We start from the raw sequence: 19,231 nt of genomic DNA, 5'->3' as shown, positions 1-19,231 counted from the left end.
ATGGATTCAATGAAAATCTTATTGGATGATAGATGACATATCATGGATTTTGATTGGTTATTTTTAACATAGTTCTATGCTGCTTTTTCCTACTATATAATGCTTATGTGAATCGTTCATAATAAACAGGAGCACCATCTTACGAGTGGACGAGGTAATCTATCTTTCTAGATCATTTTCCTCGTGCATGCCAGCGACGTAGAAATGTCTATGGAGATCATGCTGAGCTCATCTTATCTGTGATTCATCTGTTCCTGCTTTGATGGCAGAATTATGTGCGAAGTAACTGATTAATTAATGTGATGTTTTGTAGAGACAATAACGAGGTAAGTTTAGATATAAAAAAAATTTCTACGTTAATTCTTTGTTGAATAGGTTCGTCATACGACGATAAAAGTACATCTATGTTTTGTAAGGATAAAATGTAGAACAGACGTCACGAGGATTTATTGCAAATAATTAAACAATCTTATTGCGACGATCGTGGGCAAGAATGTATGTGTGTGTGTGCGTGTGCGTATGTGTGCGTGTGTGTGCGTGCGTGTGCGTGCGTGCGTGCGTGCGTGTCTGCATGTGTGTTGTGCATAATAAATGTTGATAGATTAATATTATTAATTTAATAGAAATACATTGCGATATTACGTAGATCGTTTTCGTAATAAAACGTAATCGAAAAGGGATTAAACAGACAGTTCTAAATACGACAGAAATAGCTAAGCATTTAATATTGAATGTTTACACAAAGACGTATTACAACAAATTCTGCAAGTACATTGCTTGTTATACATATGGATATTTTAAGAAATTCTATAGCACTTGTTTATCTATTGTCTGTTGAAATATTTTAAATTATTGCAGTATGTAACTCTTACATAAATGTACATATGTAAAACATATTTCATTTTATATAAGAAATTTTATTACTTCAAAATCTATAGAATTAATTATTTTATTATTATTATTATTATTATTATTATTATTATTATTATTATTATTATTAATAAGAATATATTAAACTACTTTATTAAATAATATTACTAATATCAAAATTTGATATTATTAAAATACTTTGTTTCTGTGTTTTAGAATGCCAATACAGGCACCACAGTGGACTGAATTTCTTTCTTGCCCAGTTTGTTGTCATGACTTTGATGTGGCCGTACGAGGTCCAATATCTTTAGGATGTGGTCATACTATATGCCGTACGTGTCTAGCAAATTTGCATCGCAAGCAATGTCCTTTCGATCAGGTACAAAATCCTATAGTAACGTCATAAAATATGCATTTTATATATATATATATATATATATATACACGCGTATAATGCAATGCACTAATATCATTTTCAGAGTACTATAAACACTGAAATAGAAAGATTACCAGTAAATGAAGCTCTGCTTCAATTAGTTGGTAATACTGTTCCAACAAATGTTGCAACATCGTATCAAAAATTATTACCACCTGAAGATCATACTAATTACTTAGTGGCTAAGCGTTGCATTGAAGAATTAGCGCTCTATTTGAAACCATGTCAGACAAATCCAACCATAGCAGCAGGAATGGGACTTGTGTCTCGTCCGATGCAGAGAAAATTGGTTACGTTGGTAGGGTGCCAATTAGTAGAACCAGAGGGAAGAGCACGTGCTGTAAGAGCAGCTCGAAGCTTAGGGGAAAGATCCGTCACGGAGTTAATATTACAACATCAAAATCCTCAACAGCTTAGTGCCAATTTGTGGGCTGCTGTACGTGCACGTGGTTGTCAGTTCCTTGGGCCAGGTATTATTATGCAAATTAAAATCTTAACTCTTTTTCAATATCTTTTACATAAAAAATTGGTTTTCACTTCTTACTTTTTATACTCTTTTTTTTTTTTTTTTTTTTTTTTTTTTTTTTTTTTTTTTTTTTTTTTTTTTTTTTTTTTTTTTTTTTTTTTTTTTTTTTTTTTTTTTTTTTTATTCCTCCTACTAGCAATGCAAGAGGAAGTTCTCAAACTAGTTCTTTTAGCTTTGGAGGATGGTTCAGCTCTTTCAAGAAAAGTTTTAGTAATGTTTGTGGTTCAACGTTTGGAACCACATTTTCCACAAGCATCGAAAACAAGTATTGGACATGTAGTACAGCTCCTTTATAGAGCGAGCTGTTTCAAGGTAATATTTATTTGTCTTTTTTAATTATCATATTGTCATTTCTATTTGCCAACGCATTCTTGTAAGGTAATAATTTTTGCATAATTAGGTATCCAAGAGAGAGGGCGATTCATCTTTAATGCAGCTGAAAGAAGAATTTAGAACATATGATGCTTTAAGAAGAGAACACGATGCTCAGATTGTTCAAATAGCAACTGAAGCTGGATTACGAATAGCTCCTGATCAATGGTCCGCATTATTGTATGGAGATACTGGTCATAAGTCTCATATGCAAAGTATTATTGACAAGCTACAAACGCCACAATCTTTTGCTCAAAGCGTGCAAGAATTAGTTATTGCCTTACAACGTACACCTGATCCAGGACAACTTAGCGGTTTAAGGCCACAGCTAGAATTATTAGCCGCAATAGATCCTAGTCCAGGTATTTACTTTATTATTGCATCTTTTTAATACATGCTACATTTTATACATGTATAATATATTTATGTATATAGAAACAGAGCCGCCCACATTAGCTGAATGTCGTGCAGCATTGGAAGCTGTTAGAACTGTGGTTGCAGCTTTGGTGGAATTCATTCAACAACATGGAAATAGAAAATGTTCAGATGGTACTCATAATATTGGCCCAAGTCAACCAAAATATAAAGTAAGCATGTGTAGAGACCTTGCTCTTAGAGGATCTTGTCCAAGAGCTACCAATTGTACTTTTGCACATAGTGACATGGAACTTGACAAGTAAGTTTCAATGCAGTAAATAAGATATTTTCCTTCTTTATTATATCATTAATGGATTTCTTTCTTTTTTCTTTGTTTCCTTTTTTTTTGTTTCTTCTTTTTTTTTTTTTTTTTTTTCCTTTTTCTTTTTTTCTTCCTTTTTTTTTTCGGCCAGGTATAGATCAAAGAACCGAAAGTTGAGTATCAGAACAAATTTACCTTTGAATAGTAACACGGAATTAAAGACGGATAAGTCTATTGTTGTTCAAAACAACAAGGTTTTTAAGCAAAGCGAAGAGGCACCTTATCATTCCATAAAACCACATGATATTCATAGGGATAGTATGTAATATTGCAATGTAACAACAATTATCATATTATTCCTAGAATTTTTCAACATTTTTATATTTTATATTTTAGGTTTTAATTCATTGAATAAAGTCAATCCAACGCAACATCCCATCGTTAGTAACGAAAATAATTTTGTTGGATCTTTGACAAATTACATGTTGCCACCGCCACAAAATTTATCACATATGGTTCCTGTGAAAAGCATGGACATTCATTGTCCTCATTATATTATGCCTGCAGCATCTTTAGATTATAACACAACTGATATGAATATGTGGGATCCGCCACAAGTAACGTCAGGTGTAACGAATGGGATTTCTAATAGTAAAAAGGTAATTCATATGAAATAATGCATTTACATTAGATATGAAGGAGCTCTTATAATATATGTATTTATGTATTAATTATAGCAACGAACAGTAGCAAAAACATTGGCAATGTTGTTACAACGTAGAATGGAAATTTTGAATCAACTTGAAACTATAGTCAACAAGCAAGCTCCTCAGGTGAAAATGGTATAAGAAATAAACCCATTTATGATTCTGCGTATGTTACATCATGTTGCATTATATATATTTTTTTCTTTTCACTTTTCCCTTTTTACAGAATTGTGACATTCAAGGAGATGTGCTTTCATCGAACTTATCGATATGGGCAAATTCATCTGGAAGTCCTATAGGTCCTGCATCAAATATGAGTTGCAGTAATAATTTTCGATGTGCAGATTCTGTATTATTTGATGATGAATTTGTACCATTCGATGCATCACCTTCGAGCAAGTATGGACCAATATCCAAATTATCAAAAACGATGATAAGGTTTGTATAATAAATTAATGCTCTCTTCTTTTCTCTTTTTGTTTTTATCTTTTTCTATCATTTTTATAATACTGGAATTTTTTTTTTTCTTTTCCTTTTTCTTTTTTTTTTTTTTTTTCTATAAGATCTCCAAATGGTGTACCACCTACAAGTTTGTATAATGAGGGTCCACCTACAATATCTACTTTTCGACCTATGCCAGCTCCTAATTCCATTTCATCATGGTATTACGGAAATCAGCGTAAGTACTAATATTATTCTTTAATAATATATGGAGAAAATGAAGTATTTCAGTGATATATTTGTAACATAGCTTATGCGTCTATTGGTACAAACGGAGGAATGCAGTCTGTTACTACATCCAATTATGGAGATGGATATATCGCTCTTGGACGAAATATATCAGAATCACAAACACACTCGCATCTTTTGCAACAGGAATGTATGTCCAAAGAGTAAGTTTAAATGAACCAATTGGATCTTACCGAATGTGTGTTTTACTGAATACTCTGTGGGTAATTTTTATAAAATTTATTGCAGTTTAATCTTGGAATCACAGAAAGTAAAACAACAACTGAAACATTTAGAGAAGAAAATTAATGATTTAAAGGTATAATCTCGGTATATCTCGGAAATAATCACATTTTGTTTGTTTTCTTAATTTCGAATATTCGTTAATGTTATAATGTTTGTAGCTTGCGACACAAGGTGCAGCTTTTACAGCCGGTGAAAGACTTGCGCAGGAGTTGCAAATGATTGAAGCGGGTATTAGAGAAAAAGAAAAGGACGTGAGGAATTGGAGTCCGTATGGTGGTAGTTTACCATGGATTCAATCACCAGCTAGCTTACTTACTAATCAAAGCTTTAATCAGGATTATAAGACCGAAGAGGTATAATAATTTTATCATAATATAGTATAATATAATACAATATAATATAATGTAATATAATATAGTTAGTTTATATATATTACGAAGCTTTTTTATAATATAACAATATAGATACAGACATAAATATAATCGAGGAATATATTTCAATACATTTAGGAAGATACATATGAGGCTGGCATTGCGAATGATATGCGCGAATTAGAATTACGATGGGAGTTTGAACTGCAGGAACAAGAGAAACATTGGTCGAGCGAAGAAGATAATTCGAAAAAGTAACATAATCTTGCAGTATTAAATATTAACTCCCAGATCTGACAATGACTCAAGAAAAAGCATGTGTTTTCGCATGTTCGTATAATTCTTTAAGAAAACTTTTATGCGTCAATGCGTTTACTTCTATAATTGGATAATCGAAAGTAAGTAGAATTTTTACTCTTTGCATAAGAAAAATCTACGACTCTTCTACTCAAAATCAAAATTATATATGGAGGATGATTATATGAACATTTTTAACAGCATAAATTTAGATTTATCATCCGATTGATATGTGAAACCCTTTTGTTGATGTAGTACTGCGTAAAGTGGACTTACTACTTTCGCATGTACTAGCTTTTGTAATCATTGATATGTAATATTTCTTATGCATAAAAACAACACCTTTCTGGATATTTAAACATACTAGTTGCTGTAAATATGTGATATTTTTAAAAATTTGTTAAACACGTGAAATAATTTATAAAAGCGATTCATTTAGTCAAACAGAAAGCCAGATTGTTTTTATTTATATTATTTTACTGACATTTAAGAAGTTATTTAGTGTACTTGGAAACTTAATAATTCAGCTGCCGCTTTGCTAAATACATTCGTCAGACAACAAGCGAAAGGTGGTTGTTGCTTGTAATAAAGTTAAAAATTTCATTGAAAAACAAATGGACATATGAATACAGATTTGTTAAAATTTAACAGAAATTGATGTCAGTGTTTTATAAACATGACAATGTAGTATACTCAATTTATATGTTTGCACAATGAAGCAAAACATACTATATTACAGAGACATTCGAGAAGAATGTTACTTAACCTGAGTGAAGGTTACACGATAAAAATATACAATTATACATAAGTATTGCAGATAGGTGAAATTAACATATATTGTCCAAATTTTATATAATTATTATCATTCTGGTCATCTACTAAATCATTATTGACATGCAAGATATTAATGATAGAATTTTATTATCCTATATGATTTTATATAGAATTTCTGAAGGAAGTATGAGCATTTTTGGCAAGGAAAGATTTTAAGTTGTATAAGTAACTAATATAACTGAAAAATTATAATCTCTATTATCTTTAAACATTTATAGAATAATTATAACAATTCCATCATGGTATTATTTAGTGCATTCACTTATATAAATAGAAAAAAAATTAATTAGAGTTTTCCATATTAACAAGGATGATACTCTATATTATAAAAGATTATTTTCCTTTTAAACAGATCTATTAGTATTATATATTTTTTTTCAAGTTTAAACTTTTATTTGGATTTAAAAGTCTTACTCTCGAGTTCGTCGTTGTTCATAATTCTTAATAAATATGTAAAATGGACATGATTAAATGCAACATTAGGAGCCTATTTCAAGCAAAAAAATTAATCATGATTTTTTTCTGTGCCTTTGAACTTTTGCATTTTTATGATTAATTTTCTTTTTCTCTCTCTCTCTCTCTCTCTCTCTCTCTCTCTCTCTCTCTCTCTTCCTTTTTTTTTCTTTTTTTTTCTTTTTTTTTTTTTTTAATACCGTTCAACGCATAAACTTTTCCAAGGGTCGACGATCAAATCTTATTAATTTATATCTTTTTGTAAAAACTTGAAATAATTTATATTAATGCTATCATTATATTTTGTCTTTGTCAACCAGTAAACGATAGTTGACCAAAAAAATGATGATTAAAAATTTGTGTTGCATGGCCAACTTGACTTTTTAAAAGATAACATATATTTTTTTAAATGAATTATTCACTTCTCGAGAGAAAATGTTTATAGATCTATAGATTTTATTTGATTATGAATAAAAGCTATCTGTTTTTTAAGATCGAGATGTTGATGAAAAATTTCATAGGATAGAATATGTTAATCAACTTACTGCGCTCTTTTATGGCATCTTAATGTATGCATTGCAATAGTCTAGGTTTTCCTATTTTTATGAAATAATATATAACATAAATATTAATAATTCCAGTTTTAGTGGAAGAAACATTATTGATTTTTTTGTGCAAAATGAAGGTTGACAAAGGTTGACTCATTATGTATCAGAATTTTACTTTGTAAACTTATATTTGTTTATCATCAATTGATTACTTACTTACCTGAAATGGGTGAATAATATTATTCAATATATTCATAATAATATATAATTGGTTTATAATGTCTGTTTTGTTATGTTATGTAAATGTATTGGAAAAATAATAAGAGGTACATCTATTTTTAGAACATAGCTAGATTTTTAGCAATTATAGAAACAATGGTGCAATTTTCTTTACTCGATATCTAATATCAGAAATTATAAAATGTTATACAAATAGTTCATAGATTCAATTTGTTTATTAGGTTTCGTATGCGGATCAATAGCAAAAACAATGTTTGCCGAAACAATAATAACAATCGAATTGTTTACTTCATATTTATAACTTATTATCAATGTTGGACAAATTTTAGAAAAGATTGTATTATTTTCTTTTTTCTTTTCTTTTCTTTTTTTTTCTTTTCTTTCTTTTTTTTTTTTTTTTTTTTCATTATATCAAAAGTTTTACTTTCATTGTTGCAAGATATATAGATGGAACCAAAATATAAGAATTCGTTTAGTAAGTATACCTTGGTAAAAACAGATCGTTTTCCTTTTTGCTGAAGCCATCCCCGCGTATACAGTTTAAAAATTGGCCATATTAACCAATATAAATGACAATATTGCAGAAAGGGGCCATCTATTAATTTTGCTCGTTTAAAAATAACCGAAGTAAAGGAGTATAGTATTTTCAAAAGAAATGGATCTTACATGTGAAAACGCTTATTAAATTTCTTTTCAACTAACGATTAAATGATTCTGTATTAGATTTTAAGTTAGTTTGCAAGTTTGATAATTATTCTAATTTATGAATAATTGTGTTGAAATTTAAATTGCTGCCACGGTATCTATATCTCGTTCTCTGTTTTGTACATTAGACACATTTAATATAAAATTTGATAAAATGCTTTAGTTGAAGTAAAACAAGATTGAAAATTTCAATTTTGTTTATTCTCTTTCTCAGGAAATTATATTCGTATCTTATAATCGATAAAGAATTGTAATTTATTTTTTCGATACAGACACAGATAAATTCTATGTATCATTTTCTTAATAATTCCTAAATATGCATTTTGAAAACTGCTACGACGTTTGTCTTTTACATATACAGTTTATGTAAGATTTCGATCTTTCCCATTAAAAGTTATATATAGAATGTAAAAGAAGAGGTAAAATTGATGGAAAATTACTAAGAAGAACATCTAGGCTTTCTATCAATTTTATTGGATTCTATATGTAATCTATTTCTACAAGGTTTCAATGATAGCTCTAATTATTTTTTTTTCTCGTTTCTATTCATAATGTGAAGCATTAACTTGAATGTAGAATAAAAGCGAAGAGGGCTGTGTACAATGGGAAGTAATAAGCGCAACAATACTGTTTGTGCAAGCTTCAGATTAATTGCATGTTAAACATGTCACTATGTGTATAATGATACACACATACCTATGTTGATGGTATGAAATCACATACAATCTATACTAACGTTCTTTGTTTGAACATACAAAACGATAATAATTATATACATATCGGTATATAATGTATAGTCAATGCACTTGGCACTAGCAGTACAGATTCTTTATAGATTTTGTGTTATACTTGAAAATCTTAAGTATTTCTTTTTCTTTTCTTTTTTTTTTTTTTTTAACATTTATATAATATTCATTGTATGAAATTATCAAATTACACTTAAACCAGTATTCACAATGTACGACTTATTTCTCGCAAATCCACATTTTCTAAATATTATTATTCGAAGGTAGAAAACTGGTTGCGTAAGATGTTGAGAATAAATATACGTGCTATATTAGCATTATGCTTTAGCAATAGAATTTGAGTTTGTAATTTAAAAAAAAGTAAAGGTACATTAGTCTTAAAGAGCTTTGTTTTATGCAAGACGAATTCTTATGTCTCTTTTCATCATCTTACAGCATGTTGAAACATAAGATAACTATGAAAAGACTTATCATATATGTATATGGTATGGTATGATAAACCATATGATATACAACATATGAGTGTATGAAAAACTTATTAAAACGTATATATTCAAATATTTGTTATTTTGTAAAGGTCGCTAAAAGTACGTGGAATATATCGCATAGAATATTCATTTTCGTTGATTATCTCGTATCATCATCCCATTGTATGGACAGTACTGAACAAATTTTGTTGAATTGCGTCTTTGTATGTGTGTGTGTGTGTATATATATATATGTACGTACATGTGTATGTATATATATATATATATATATATATATATATATATATATATATATATATATGTGTGTGTGTGTCATGCGATATAGCCGCGTAAGTCTGATGTATTTTTCACAAATGTACTGTAAGTGAAAGTGTAATATATTTATCTACTCAATATTTTGTGTTAATTATTATGACCCTTATTGTCTTTCATGTCCCTAAAAAACGTTTGATTTAAACAAAAGCAGGTTCAATTTTGCTTCAAGTTGGAGGGAAACTCTCGCTTACAGTCAAGCATGATACTTGTATTTGTATCTTCTTTCGAATTTTCTACCCTAATTCCAGATACCTTGGTTATAACATATACATATACATATATGTATATGTATATGTATGTATATTACATATCTTGTGTTCAATTTAATTTATATTTATTATATATCGAACATAACGTGCTGGTCGTCATATTCGAATTGTGTTATTTTCGTATGTATATGTCTAACAATTTTTCTAGAGCCCTCGACTCCGTCAATAAGCGAAAAGTGATGATATGTTTTTCTTGATAAGTGATCATATGACTTTGAAGAATCTCTAGAAAATAATCTTTTTGATAGTTGCAAGTAAAATGTGCATGCTATATTTAGGATGCAACGAATGCCTCATGTCAAGCTTCAAACGTATACAATTCAGTGATGACAGTTGAAGAAAGGTAGTTTCAAAATGTAGGACCAAAAATAAACGTATACATATATAATATTCAAACTTAGCTCTTGTAGTGCAATATATATTTTTTCGAAAATGGATTTAAAAGATATTAAATATAATCTTGCAGCACCAAATATTTCTTTAATAGTTGGAGCATTTACAGCTCCAATAATTGTGGAAATATTTATTTCAATTTTAAACATCAACTTTTGAAAATGTAATATATCTACATTACATATTAGATGTTGCCAGAAATTTGACAAAATTATCCAAAATGCCAGCTTGCAACGTACTAGTCTTAGGATCTCAGAGAATAACGCTTTCTAGTTTTTCACACATGGCGAGTCTATCTAACAGGACTTTTTTTATATATTATTCTGAAATCGTCCAAGAAAGACGATAGTGAGTTTATAGAAAACAATCAAATACTTGTTTAATATATATTTACAATTAAATTATTTCAGGATTTACGAAGAAAAGCTGCTAGACTTGATGCAGCAGAATCGCATTCGGTAAAATTTGTAAAATCTCTATTATAAACAATCGATCGAAGTAGAAAGAAATGTAAAGAAGTGAAAAATGAAGAAACGTTATACGATTAGAGAATTTAGAAAACCCGAAAGTAGGGTGAATTTTGCGGATACAGAGAACGACGCTTGTCAGGAAGATCTTGGATATTCGAGAGTAGAAACATTGGAAAGGCAGGAATAAAATGTATTAGATTACCATAAATTGATGAAAAAACAAAAACCTGAATTTCAAAAATGTTACAAGAAAATTTACAAAAACAGCAGCAATAGAATGGAGTTACAATTATTAAGAAACAAGTGTCAGGAACGGTTTCAAGCGTAGCGTTTTTATATCATTACAGGTAAGATATTTTCAAAATATTTATTGTAATCAATTATATTATATTATATCATTTATCTTAGTGTCTGAAAATTGTTAATCGACAAGCTGTAAATAAAGCGGAAAAATGTAAATGAAGTCAATGCCAAATACTTCTCCAATACGGCTGGTTTTTTTTTTTTTTAATGGAAGTTTCTATTAAACATACGTATATATAAACTTTATTAGATTTAAAAATGTTGTTATTTAACATTTAAACAAAAATGTCAAGTAATTTATTTATATTTCCTTAAGCAATCGAATGACAAACGAAAGAATACAAGATTCCGACTGATTTAGTTTCGTGTGCATGCTGCTGCGCGCGCGGATGTGTGTGTGCGCGTGTACACCCTTTTTTTTTTTTCAAGAAAAATCATGCATACAATAGAATTCTCACTTGTCAGATGAAACATTGATTTTTTCTTATATGAAGCCATGATTAATAACTCACGATGATGGTAGACGATCGCAACAACATATTTAAAAAAATAAAAATATCTTAATATTTCATGAATCAATATGTAATAACAAACGAACATACTATGTAAAGATAGAAAGAGATGTGGAGTATCCGTTTAAAACAAGAAACAAACACAAATTAAATTTAACTTTGGTTATCGTGTATTCTTTTTTATTATGCAATTAGTAAATTAGATTCAATTGATTACATATATTTTGAATCATTGTTATCCTGTGAAAAAAAAGCATAATATATATTATATAAAAAAACATAATAATTGTAAAAATCATAATAATTAATTACTTATTTAATGTAAATAAATGAAAACCATACGAAGCCCGGCGTTCAATGATATCCTTAATTAAATTGATTGCGAATTCAATTCCAAAATTCTTTACTGCTTCGTCGTCATTCTTTATTGTCTCTAAACGATCGGATATTTTATTTGGTATATTTAAGCGACAAACATCAGTCATTCTTTGTAAAGATTTATACTCCGGTATAGGGAAAATACCAGGAATAATTGGAATTGTTATTCCGATATTTCTACAATCATTAACAAAATTTATAAACGTATCAGACTCAAAAAATATTTGTGTTATAATAAAATCTGCACCTGCGTCGACCTATAAGTAGTTGATATGAAATTACTATAATTTATATATTAAATGCAACTTGGATATATATATATATATATATATATATATATATATAAAATTTAATTATCGATTATTTTTCTTAACGATTTGTAGTTTTGTTTTTCGTTCTAACTTGTAAATTTGTGTTAATCTTTCAAGAAATTATTTATTCATTCGAAACTTTTTAAAAAATAAATTAGATATGATTCATACTTTTGCTTTTAGATGAAAGAGATCGAAATCTTTGTTTGGCGATGATGGATGCGTATCGGGATAACCCGCGACACAAATACTAAACTCTTGACCAAAATATGATCTAATAAATTTGACTAAATCAATGGCATATGGAAAATCACCGTCTTCGAGTAATGAATCTGAAACTTGATTAATTCATTTAAAATATTAAATCTATGATCTGTAAATAGAAAGTTAAAGAATTTTTATTGTTTACCTCCTTGAAGAGCAAAGATATTTCTTATTCCAAGATCGTATGCTCTTTTTAATATCATTTCTACATTACATCGTTTTAAACCTTTACCTGCTACATGTAATAACGTTGGAGAAGGAAATTGTTCAACTATATCCAAGGATAAATAAGAATTTATAGCATTCTTAGTATGCCAAGTTAAAGCATAAAATACAGGAGAATGTTTGTCCATCTCTGCAAAGAATCTAATTGCGAAATTTTTGTGAAACGTTCATTAAGAATCTATGAGATTTATATTTTTTTTCTTTTTATACTAACCTCTTATAAATATCACTGGGTTCTTTCATTGGAAAAAGTTCGAAGCTATAGAATATTTCTTTTTTATTAATTTTTTCATTAATAACTTGCTGCAGATAGACCAACTCATTCGTACATCTGTTTAATTGACAATTATTTGTTGTTACATTGGAGTTATTATTATTAGTATTTACGTTTCCTTCAAATGTTAAAACTTTTATTCCCGCAATAAAACTTCTCATTATTAATTCCTACTTGATCACATTCGAAGAGAAGTTTTCGCTTATCTTAGATTATAGGGGCATATAATCTTATCTAATTATGCAATACATATTATGAAGTATATTAAAAAATGTATAGCTTATGACAAGTAATAATATAAGCTCTCTTTGCAATCGTAATACTTTTCGGCAAGGATATCTCTTGAATCGAACAGAATTATTTTCATTTTCATAATAGATTCATCTCAACTTGATATTAGAGAGAAAGAGAATTTAGTTATTCCATTACGCAGTGTATTGAAGCGAAACAAACAAGATTCAACAAACATTCTTTTATATTAAATTCTATTTAATATATTTGTCAATTTTCTTTGAATGAAAACTTATCTACGCATATGTATAAATACATTAAAACATATTAATCATACTTAAATTTAAGTATAATTAATTTCTATATGATTGTCCGCAAAAAAAAGGAGATAATTTCACCAGGAATAGTTCCATGTTGTGCATAATTATTCGTAATGATTCTAATATTTATGAATATCAGAAATCATTAATAAATTAATAAATGAATTCAGTTATATTCAATATTTTTATTGGTAGAATTATTAGAACATGTTTTTTCACACTTGCAACGAACCAAACTTATGTACGTTCAAGCCCCCACGCACGCACACACACACACACACACACACACACACACACACACACACACACACACACACACACACACACACACACACACGTCTGATATATTTTACCTAGTAATAGTGTTTTATTTAGATATAATAATCGAAAATCGAAAGATTTCGAAGACGGCCATAAACGAGATCGAAAATTTCTTCGATCGCTTCAACTTGATCGCTTGGAGGTGTGTATATAAATACAAAAAGGACATTTCGACGAATATATTACATAATAGAAAACTCGAAGCAAGTGTTACCTAATCGATCGATAAATCAATTTCGTTTATTTCAAAAGGCCAATTTTGAAACCGAAGAATTCGAATAAATATCGGCGCTATACGGCGCTATCGCGACAACCATTAATCTTTTATTATATGTGAATTCAATCGTTTCTCAATACGTTTCTCAATACGTTTCTTCAATCGTATGAATTTGATCATGCCAATCTTCTTTTCTTTTTTTTACTTTACCAAGCAATTTAATTATTTGGATTTTAATTTGATTAAATCTCTCAACTTTGGATTTTCTCCATCTCAATTTTTCTCTGTATGCGAATATAAAGTAATTAAATCGATTTATTATTATTATTATTATTGTCATTATTATTAATTTATTCGTATGTCGTAATAAAAGCTATATACCATGACTGTCATATATTATGAAACTATACTATATAAATATATATTTTTATGAATTGTAGGAAAAAGAAAGGAAAACAAATGGGGATTAAAAATTTGTTAAAAAAGAAAAAAAGAAAAGAATTTAATTGGTGTAAATACGTCTACATACTCTCCAATGCCATCTAACAATGTTTTCTAGAAATGCAAACCTGATATAAAGAAATAATGGCGCTGTTCTTATTAAACGTGTAAGGTTAAGTTATCTTAATTTTATATTCAATATTTATTTAAATAGTAGGTATTCAAATAAAGACGTTTCATACTATGGCTTCTTAAACTGACATACTCTCGTTATGTGTAACAATCACGTTGAGTTAATATCGATATTTAAGAAAATAAAGTTAACCAATGTATATCGCCTATATACATATCATAAAGTAATATTAATTATTCATAATGTCTATATTGCGAATTATTCGATATAAACAACAGGCTATTTTTCCATTAATTGCAAGGTAATTATTCCTCTTTAAATCATTATAAGTTTATTTTTTGACAGTAAAAAGGCGTCACTACATTTTTCTTTTTACCGATCACTTTTGTATATTATTCCTAATATTTAGCTCATCATTAAAGATAGTAAACATAAAAATCTTAAGTCGTCTTTTCCAGAGAATTCTTTCTAATTAATCCGTCCAAAGGAAAGAATAATGTCCTCGTTCAATTCAAGAGAGATTTCAATGCAACGTTTAAAACGTCTATTAAAGAGGAACAGAAGAAACAAAAGGAACTATCAAACATTTATAAAGTTGGTTGGGGAATATTAGGAACAGGTGCAACTTATATATTCAAGATAAATGTGAAACAAGTTACATGCGAAGCAATTAAAGAAAATAATGAAGTAAGAAAAAATAGTGACAGGTTGCACTTTCAATGGAAAGACTTTTTGGAGTATCTGTATCCGCATATTTGGCAGTTATTGATTTCTTTGTCGGTAAGTATGATAAAAATTGATAAAAAGTATATAATGTTGTAGCCTGATTTAGCCTTCAAGCTAATTATGACATTAAAGGTGCCCTGCTATTTTAATTTTCTACAATAAGATTTTCCTCCTTCAACTATTTATACAAATGATTTAGCAAAAAGTACTCTAATCAAATTGGATTGTAATAAACATAGGTATAATAGTAACAAACATAGGTATAAAATTTATTTACCGGTCAAGAGATATCAAAAAGTAAAATTTATTATCGCAACGTAAATTTATTTAGTTCTTTTAGAGCATCAGTGTTAGACTCAGGCAATCAGACCCGATCATTTCTATTGGCTCTGTGTAAATCCATTACTGCATATCGTACCACTAAATTCAATATATTTCTTATTCGTAGAGCGCTCTAATCGTCGCTATGTTAAATATTTGGATACCACAATCTGTTGGCAATATAATAAATGTATTGACAAAAATAGTCCAAGATAAAGGAAATGATTCTACAAGGAATACTTTGGAAATGCTCCTGAGACCAACTTTTCTGTTGGCACGTATGTATGTTGCACAAGTATGTACATTTTATATATTTCTAATAGAGGTAGAGGATAGTTTCTTCTTTATTATTTTGTATCGTAACTGTAAAGTTTAAATGTTACAGGCATTTTTTACTTTTGTTTATATTTACACACTATCTCAAATAGGAGAAAGAGTTGCAATGAAATTACGTCAAAATGTATTCAAATCTATTATCGTGCAAGATGTTGCATTCTTTGATAAAAATCGAACTGGTGAAATAGTTAGCCGATTAACAAGTGATATTCAGGATTTCAAGAGTACATTCAAAATATGTATATCGCAAGGCTTAAGAAGTTCTACGCAAATTATTGGTTGTGTCATTTCTGTAATAATGTTATCGCCTCAACTGACGGCCGCAATGTTATTATGTATGCCAACGGTTATATTTATTGGTACCCTATTAGGAAAAAGCTTGCGCAAGTTGTCCATAGAGGCGCAAAACCAAGTTGCAAAAGCTACCGCTGTCTCCGAAGAAGCTATTCAAAATATACGAACGGTATATACTAAGGATTACGTTATACTTAAGAATCTACTTAAATGCGTGAAATCAATTTAACATTATTTTTTATGGTGATCGTTTTTCCTTCTTTTCCTTTCCTTTCCTTTCCTTTTCTTTTAGGTAAGAGCGTTCGCAGCAGAAACCCGAGAAGCACAAGTATTTTCTAATGAAGTTGAACATGCATCCAAGTTATATGAAAATTTAGGATTTGGTATTGGTTTATTTCAAGCAGGGACAAATTTGTTTTTAAATGGTATTTTGCTTTGTACATTGTACTTTGGTGGTCATTTAATGTCAATTGGACAATTAACGTCCGGCGATCTTATGGCATTTTTGATGGCAACCCAAATAGTTCAAAGATCACTCTCTCAATTATCTTTATTGTTTGGAACATACGTTAGAGGAATCAGTGCTGGTGCCCGAGTTTTTGAAGTATTTTATTATTTTTACTTACATGATTTTATATATTATTGTTTATAATCGTATGCGAATTTTATTTTACAGTACTTAAATATGCCACCATCCCCAATGATGGTCGGAGGAACGACAATAAATGATTCTCTCTCAGGGAATATAGAATTTAAAAATGTGAAATTTAGCTATCCAACTCGGCCGGATCACGTTATTTTAAAGAATTTTAATTTGGATATTTCCGCTGGTAAAACAGTCGCTATTGTAGGTACTAGTGGAAATGGTAAATCAACCATAGCCGCGTTATTAGAACGGTATGATATTTAATTTGTATTATATTATAAAATCTAATATGAAATATATAAATTTGTATTATGCGCATATATTATATAATTATTTATTGAGTTTTTACACAGATTTTATGACGTCGATGAGGGTAGCATTTCTATTGATAAAAAGGACATTAGATCTCTTAATTCTAGCTATCTTAGAGGTACTATATTAGGGTATATAAATCAAGAACCCGTACTTTTTGCAACTAGTATAATGGAGAATATTAGATATGGAAAGCAAGATGCGACCGACGAGGAGGTGAATAATAATATATAATATATGAATAATAATATAATAAATGATTTTAATATTTTTTCCAACTATTTCATTTTATATTATGCATCATTTCTGGAATGTACCAGATCGTGAAAGCGGCGAAACAAGCTAATGCTCATGAATTCATTACAAAATTTCCAAATGGTTATGAAACCCAAGTTGGCGAGAGAGGTGCACAATTATCTGGCGGACAGAAACAGCGTATCGCCATTGCTAGAGCATTACTAAAGCAACCATCGATTTTGATATTGGACGAAGCAACGAGGTATAAACAGATCAAATGTCAATAATTTGTCTCACGTATCTTATCTTGTATTTTATATGAATTTTATCTTTTTTAATATAGCGCATTGGATTATGAAAGCGAAAGAATGGTTCAGGAAGCGTTAGAAAATGTAACCAGAGGTAGAACAGTGCTAATTATTGCTCATAGGCTAAGTACTATTAAATCTGCCGATATTATTGTCGTATTGCAACATGGTGTTATCGTAGAGGTAAGTTTGAAAATGAAATAAAATATATTTTATATGCTTGATTGGTATACGCACACACAGACACACCCATACATTTTCTTTAAATGAAAAAGATAAAAGAAGTAAATCTTCTGTAGATGTGCATAGTACATCGAAGAATATTTCCTCTAAAAACTACAACTACATTTTATGTAATTCAAATGTGCCACATGTACTATATGTATATCTCAATTAAATTTCTTTTAGATGGGTACACATTCACAATTGATTAAGAAACAAGGACCATATCATACATTATTAAGTGAACAAATGACAGAAGATGGCAATAATTTGGCTTAGCTGATAATCTTAAATGTAACTAGTACAAAATAAATTCCAATTATTATAAATATAAGATGTAAAATTGGTGCTTATTCTATATCACGTGAAATCTACGAAAAATGAAAATCTACGAAAGAAAAGGAAGCACAAACTTAAATTATGTTTAACTTTGGTCGTAGAATCTTCAATTATTTCACGAAATGTTCTTGAAATTTTATACATTTGTTTTCTAACTGTTTACTTCTTCGTGTTTAACTAATTTTATATACTGCTAGTTCAAGTCTAGATCTTGGAATTTTTCAAAGTATCGACGCTTTAAATATTTCAAAGTGTTTATACTTTCAACTTGTCTCTTGACTCTGATCTCTGTAAAATAAAAAAAAATTTTTTTAGATTAGTTGAAACATATCATAGAGATTCGTTTATTATAATTTTATAATTACCGAGGATAAATCTAATGATTTATTTTCAAACGATGTAAAGAATATAATTGGATTCTTAGTTTAGATGTTATTTTAATATCAAACATATTAAATTATTTCAATGTTAAAATACATTTAGATGCTTCAGTACATATAGATAATTTTACGTACGCTCTTCTCCTTTTCTTTCTCTTAACGTGGCTTATCAAGCGACTTTGTAATTATTCCCTTCAGAAGGATAACCATCGAAATTTTCTCTTTCCCTGGTTACAGTTAAGCTTAAATAAATTATTATTTCAATAATTTTAGAATTTTTTAAACAATTTGAAACATAAGCGGATTATAACTAACTAGAATTTAAACATTACGTAGCTCGAAACATAAATATTGTAAAAAGAAATGTAAATGAATATATGAATAGTGGAAAATTTTCAATATAATATTATATGCACTTCTTATAACGCGTTCGATTTGGAATAGTTTTCTTTCAGGATGCGTCGATCGTTTAATGTCAACAAGAAG

At 28.9% G+C, this 19,231-nt stretch overlaps 3 protein-coding genes and 1 long non-coding RNA gene across 14 annotated transcripts; 3 read left to right on the top strand and 1 right to left on the bottom strand.

Annotated features, from left to right (window-relative positions):
• The first annotated feature begins 169 nt into the window (after positions 1-169).
• Positions 170-9,640, top strand: LOC124430576 (roquin-2). Of its 4 annotated transcripts, none has more exons than XM_046977361.1 (15): positions 170-326; positions 1,087-1,249; positions 1,350-1,776; positions 2,005-2,144; positions 2,233-2,566; positions 2,640-2,880; positions 3,035-3,201; positions 3,280-3,542; positions 3,621-3,725; positions 3,817-4,028; positions 4,154-4,269; positions 4,342-4,483; positions 4,569-4,638; positions 4,724-4,918; positions 5,075-9,640. In XM_046977361.1, the coding sequence occupies exons 2-15, from the start codon at positions 1,088-1,090 to the stop codon at positions 5,192-5,194; spliced, it is 2,694 nt and encodes an 897-aa protein (XP_046833317.1). In that variant the 5' UTR covers positions 170-326; position 1,087; the 3' UTR covers positions 5,195-9,640. The 4 variants fall into 4 exon arrangements, with proteins under 4 accessions (XP_046833317.1, XP_046833314.1, XP_046833315.1 ...); XM_046977358.1 differs by having other exon boundaries at positions 1,969-2,144; XM_046977359.1 differs by lacking the exon at positions 170-326 and adding an exon at positions 636-768 and having other exon boundaries at positions 1,969-2,144.
• A 326-nt stretch (positions 9,641-9,966) lies between these two features.
• LOC124430579 lies at positions 9,967-11,508 on the top strand. Its single transcript, XR_006943805.1, has 3 exons — positions 9,967-10,174; positions 10,635-11,041; positions 11,103-11,508. It is a non-coding gene; the product is annotated as an uncharacterized LOC124430579 (long non-coding RNA).
• A 148-nt stretch (positions 11,509-11,656) lies between these two features.
• Positions 11,657-13,993, bottom strand: LOC124430578 (methylenetetrahydrofolate reductase). 7 transcript variants are annotated; one of them, XM_046977369.1, is made up of 6 exons: positions 13,866-13,993; positions 12,902-13,018; positions 12,608-12,828; positions 12,370-12,536; positions 11,822-12,144; positions 11,657-11,749 (listed from the first exon to the last, which is right to left on the bottom strand). In XM_046977369.1, exons 2-6 carry the CDS (start codon positions 12,928-12,930, stop codon positions 11,701-11,703), a joined length of 789 nt encoding a protein of 262 aa, XP_046833325.1. In that variant the 5' UTR covers positions 12,931-13,018; positions 13,866-13,993; the 3' UTR covers positions 11,657-11,700. The 7 variants fall into 7 exon arrangements, with proteins under 7 accessions (XP_046833325.1, XP_046833324.1, XP_046833326.1 ...); XM_046977368.1 differs by lacking the exon at positions 13,866-13,993 and adding an exon at positions 13,591-13,815; XM_046977370.1 differs by lacking the exon at positions 13,866-13,993 and adding an exon at positions 13,745-13,769.
• LOC124430577 (mitochondrial potassium channel ATP-binding subunit) lies at positions 13,839-18,360 on the top strand. Of its 2 annotated transcripts, XM_046977362.1 has the most exons (11): positions 13,839-13,975; positions 14,491-14,925; positions 15,083-15,404; positions 15,799-15,966; positions 16,057-16,470; positions 16,594-16,905; positions 16,978-17,198; positions 17,301-17,475; positions 17,580-17,758; positions 17,840-17,987; positions 18,213-18,360. In XM_046977362.1, the coding sequence occupies exons 2-11, from the start codon at positions 14,867-14,869 to the stop codon at positions 18,303-18,305; spliced, it is 2,091 nt and encodes a 696-aa protein (XP_046833318.1). In that variant the 5' UTR covers positions 13,839-13,975; positions 14,491-14,866; the 3' UTR covers positions 18,306-18,360. The 2 variants fall into 2 exon arrangements, with proteins under 2 accessions (XP_046833318.1, XP_046833319.1); XM_046977363.1 differs by lacking the exon at positions 13,839-13,975 and having other exon boundaries at positions 14,501-14,658.
• The last annotated feature ends 871 nt before the right edge of the window (positions 18,361-19,231 follow it).

The sequence above is a fragment of the Vespa crabro genome, chromosome 19, assembly GCF_910589235.1.
Source record: "Vespa crabro chromosome 19, iyVesCrab1.2, whole genome shotgun sequence".
Taxonomy (NCBI): Eukaryota; Metazoa; Arthropoda; class Insecta; order Hymenoptera; family Vespidae; genus Vespa; species Vespa crabro.
Note: the sequence above shows the minus strand (reverse complement) of the source record. Positions and strands in the feature narration are given on the sequence as shown.

What these genes read in the sequence shown, in the direction of transcription:
- LOC124430577 (XM_046977362.1), top strand. Translation starts at nt 14,867, where the DNA reads ATGTCTATATTGCGAATTATTCGATATAAACAACAGGCTATTTTTCCA. An exon ending in AGTTATTGATTTCTTTGTCG is followed by an intron (nt 15,405 to 15,798) that starts GTAAGTATGATA and finishes TCTTATTCGTAG; the next exon opens with AGCGCTCTAATCGTCGCTAT. An exon ending in CACGTATGTATGTTGCACAA is followed by an intron (nt 15,967 to 16,056) that starts GTATGTACATTT and finishes TAAATGTTACAG; the next exon opens with GCATTTTTTACTTTTGTTTA.
- LOC124430578 (XM_046977364.1), bottom strand. Translation starts at nt 13,122, where the DNA reads ATGAGAAGTTTTATTGCGGGAATAAAAGTTTTAACATTTGAAGGAAAC. An exon ending in CCCAGTGATATTTATAAGAG is followed by an intron (nt 12,829 to 12,901) that starts GTTAGTATAAAA and finishes TTTCGCAATTAG; the next exon opens with ATTCTTTGCAGAGATGGACA. An exon ending in TATCTTTGCTCTTCAAGGAG is followed by an intron (nt 12,537 to 12,607) that starts GTAAACAATAAA and finishes GAATTAATCAAG; the next exon opens with TTTCAGATTCATTACTCGAA.
- LOC124430576 (XM_046977358.1), top strand. Translation starts at nt 1,088, where the DNA reads ATGCCAATACAGGCACCACAGTGGACTGAATTTCTTTCTTGCCCAGTT. An exon ending in AAGCTCCTCAGGTGAAAATG is followed by an intron (nt 3,726 to 3,816) that starts GTATAAGAAATA and finishes CCCTTTTTACAG; the next exon opens with AATTGTGACATTCAAGGAGA. An exon ending in AGGATTATAAGACCGAAGAG is followed by an intron (nt 4,919 to 5,074) that starts GTATAATAATTT and finishes CAATACATTTAG; the next exon opens with GAAGATACATATGAGGCTGG.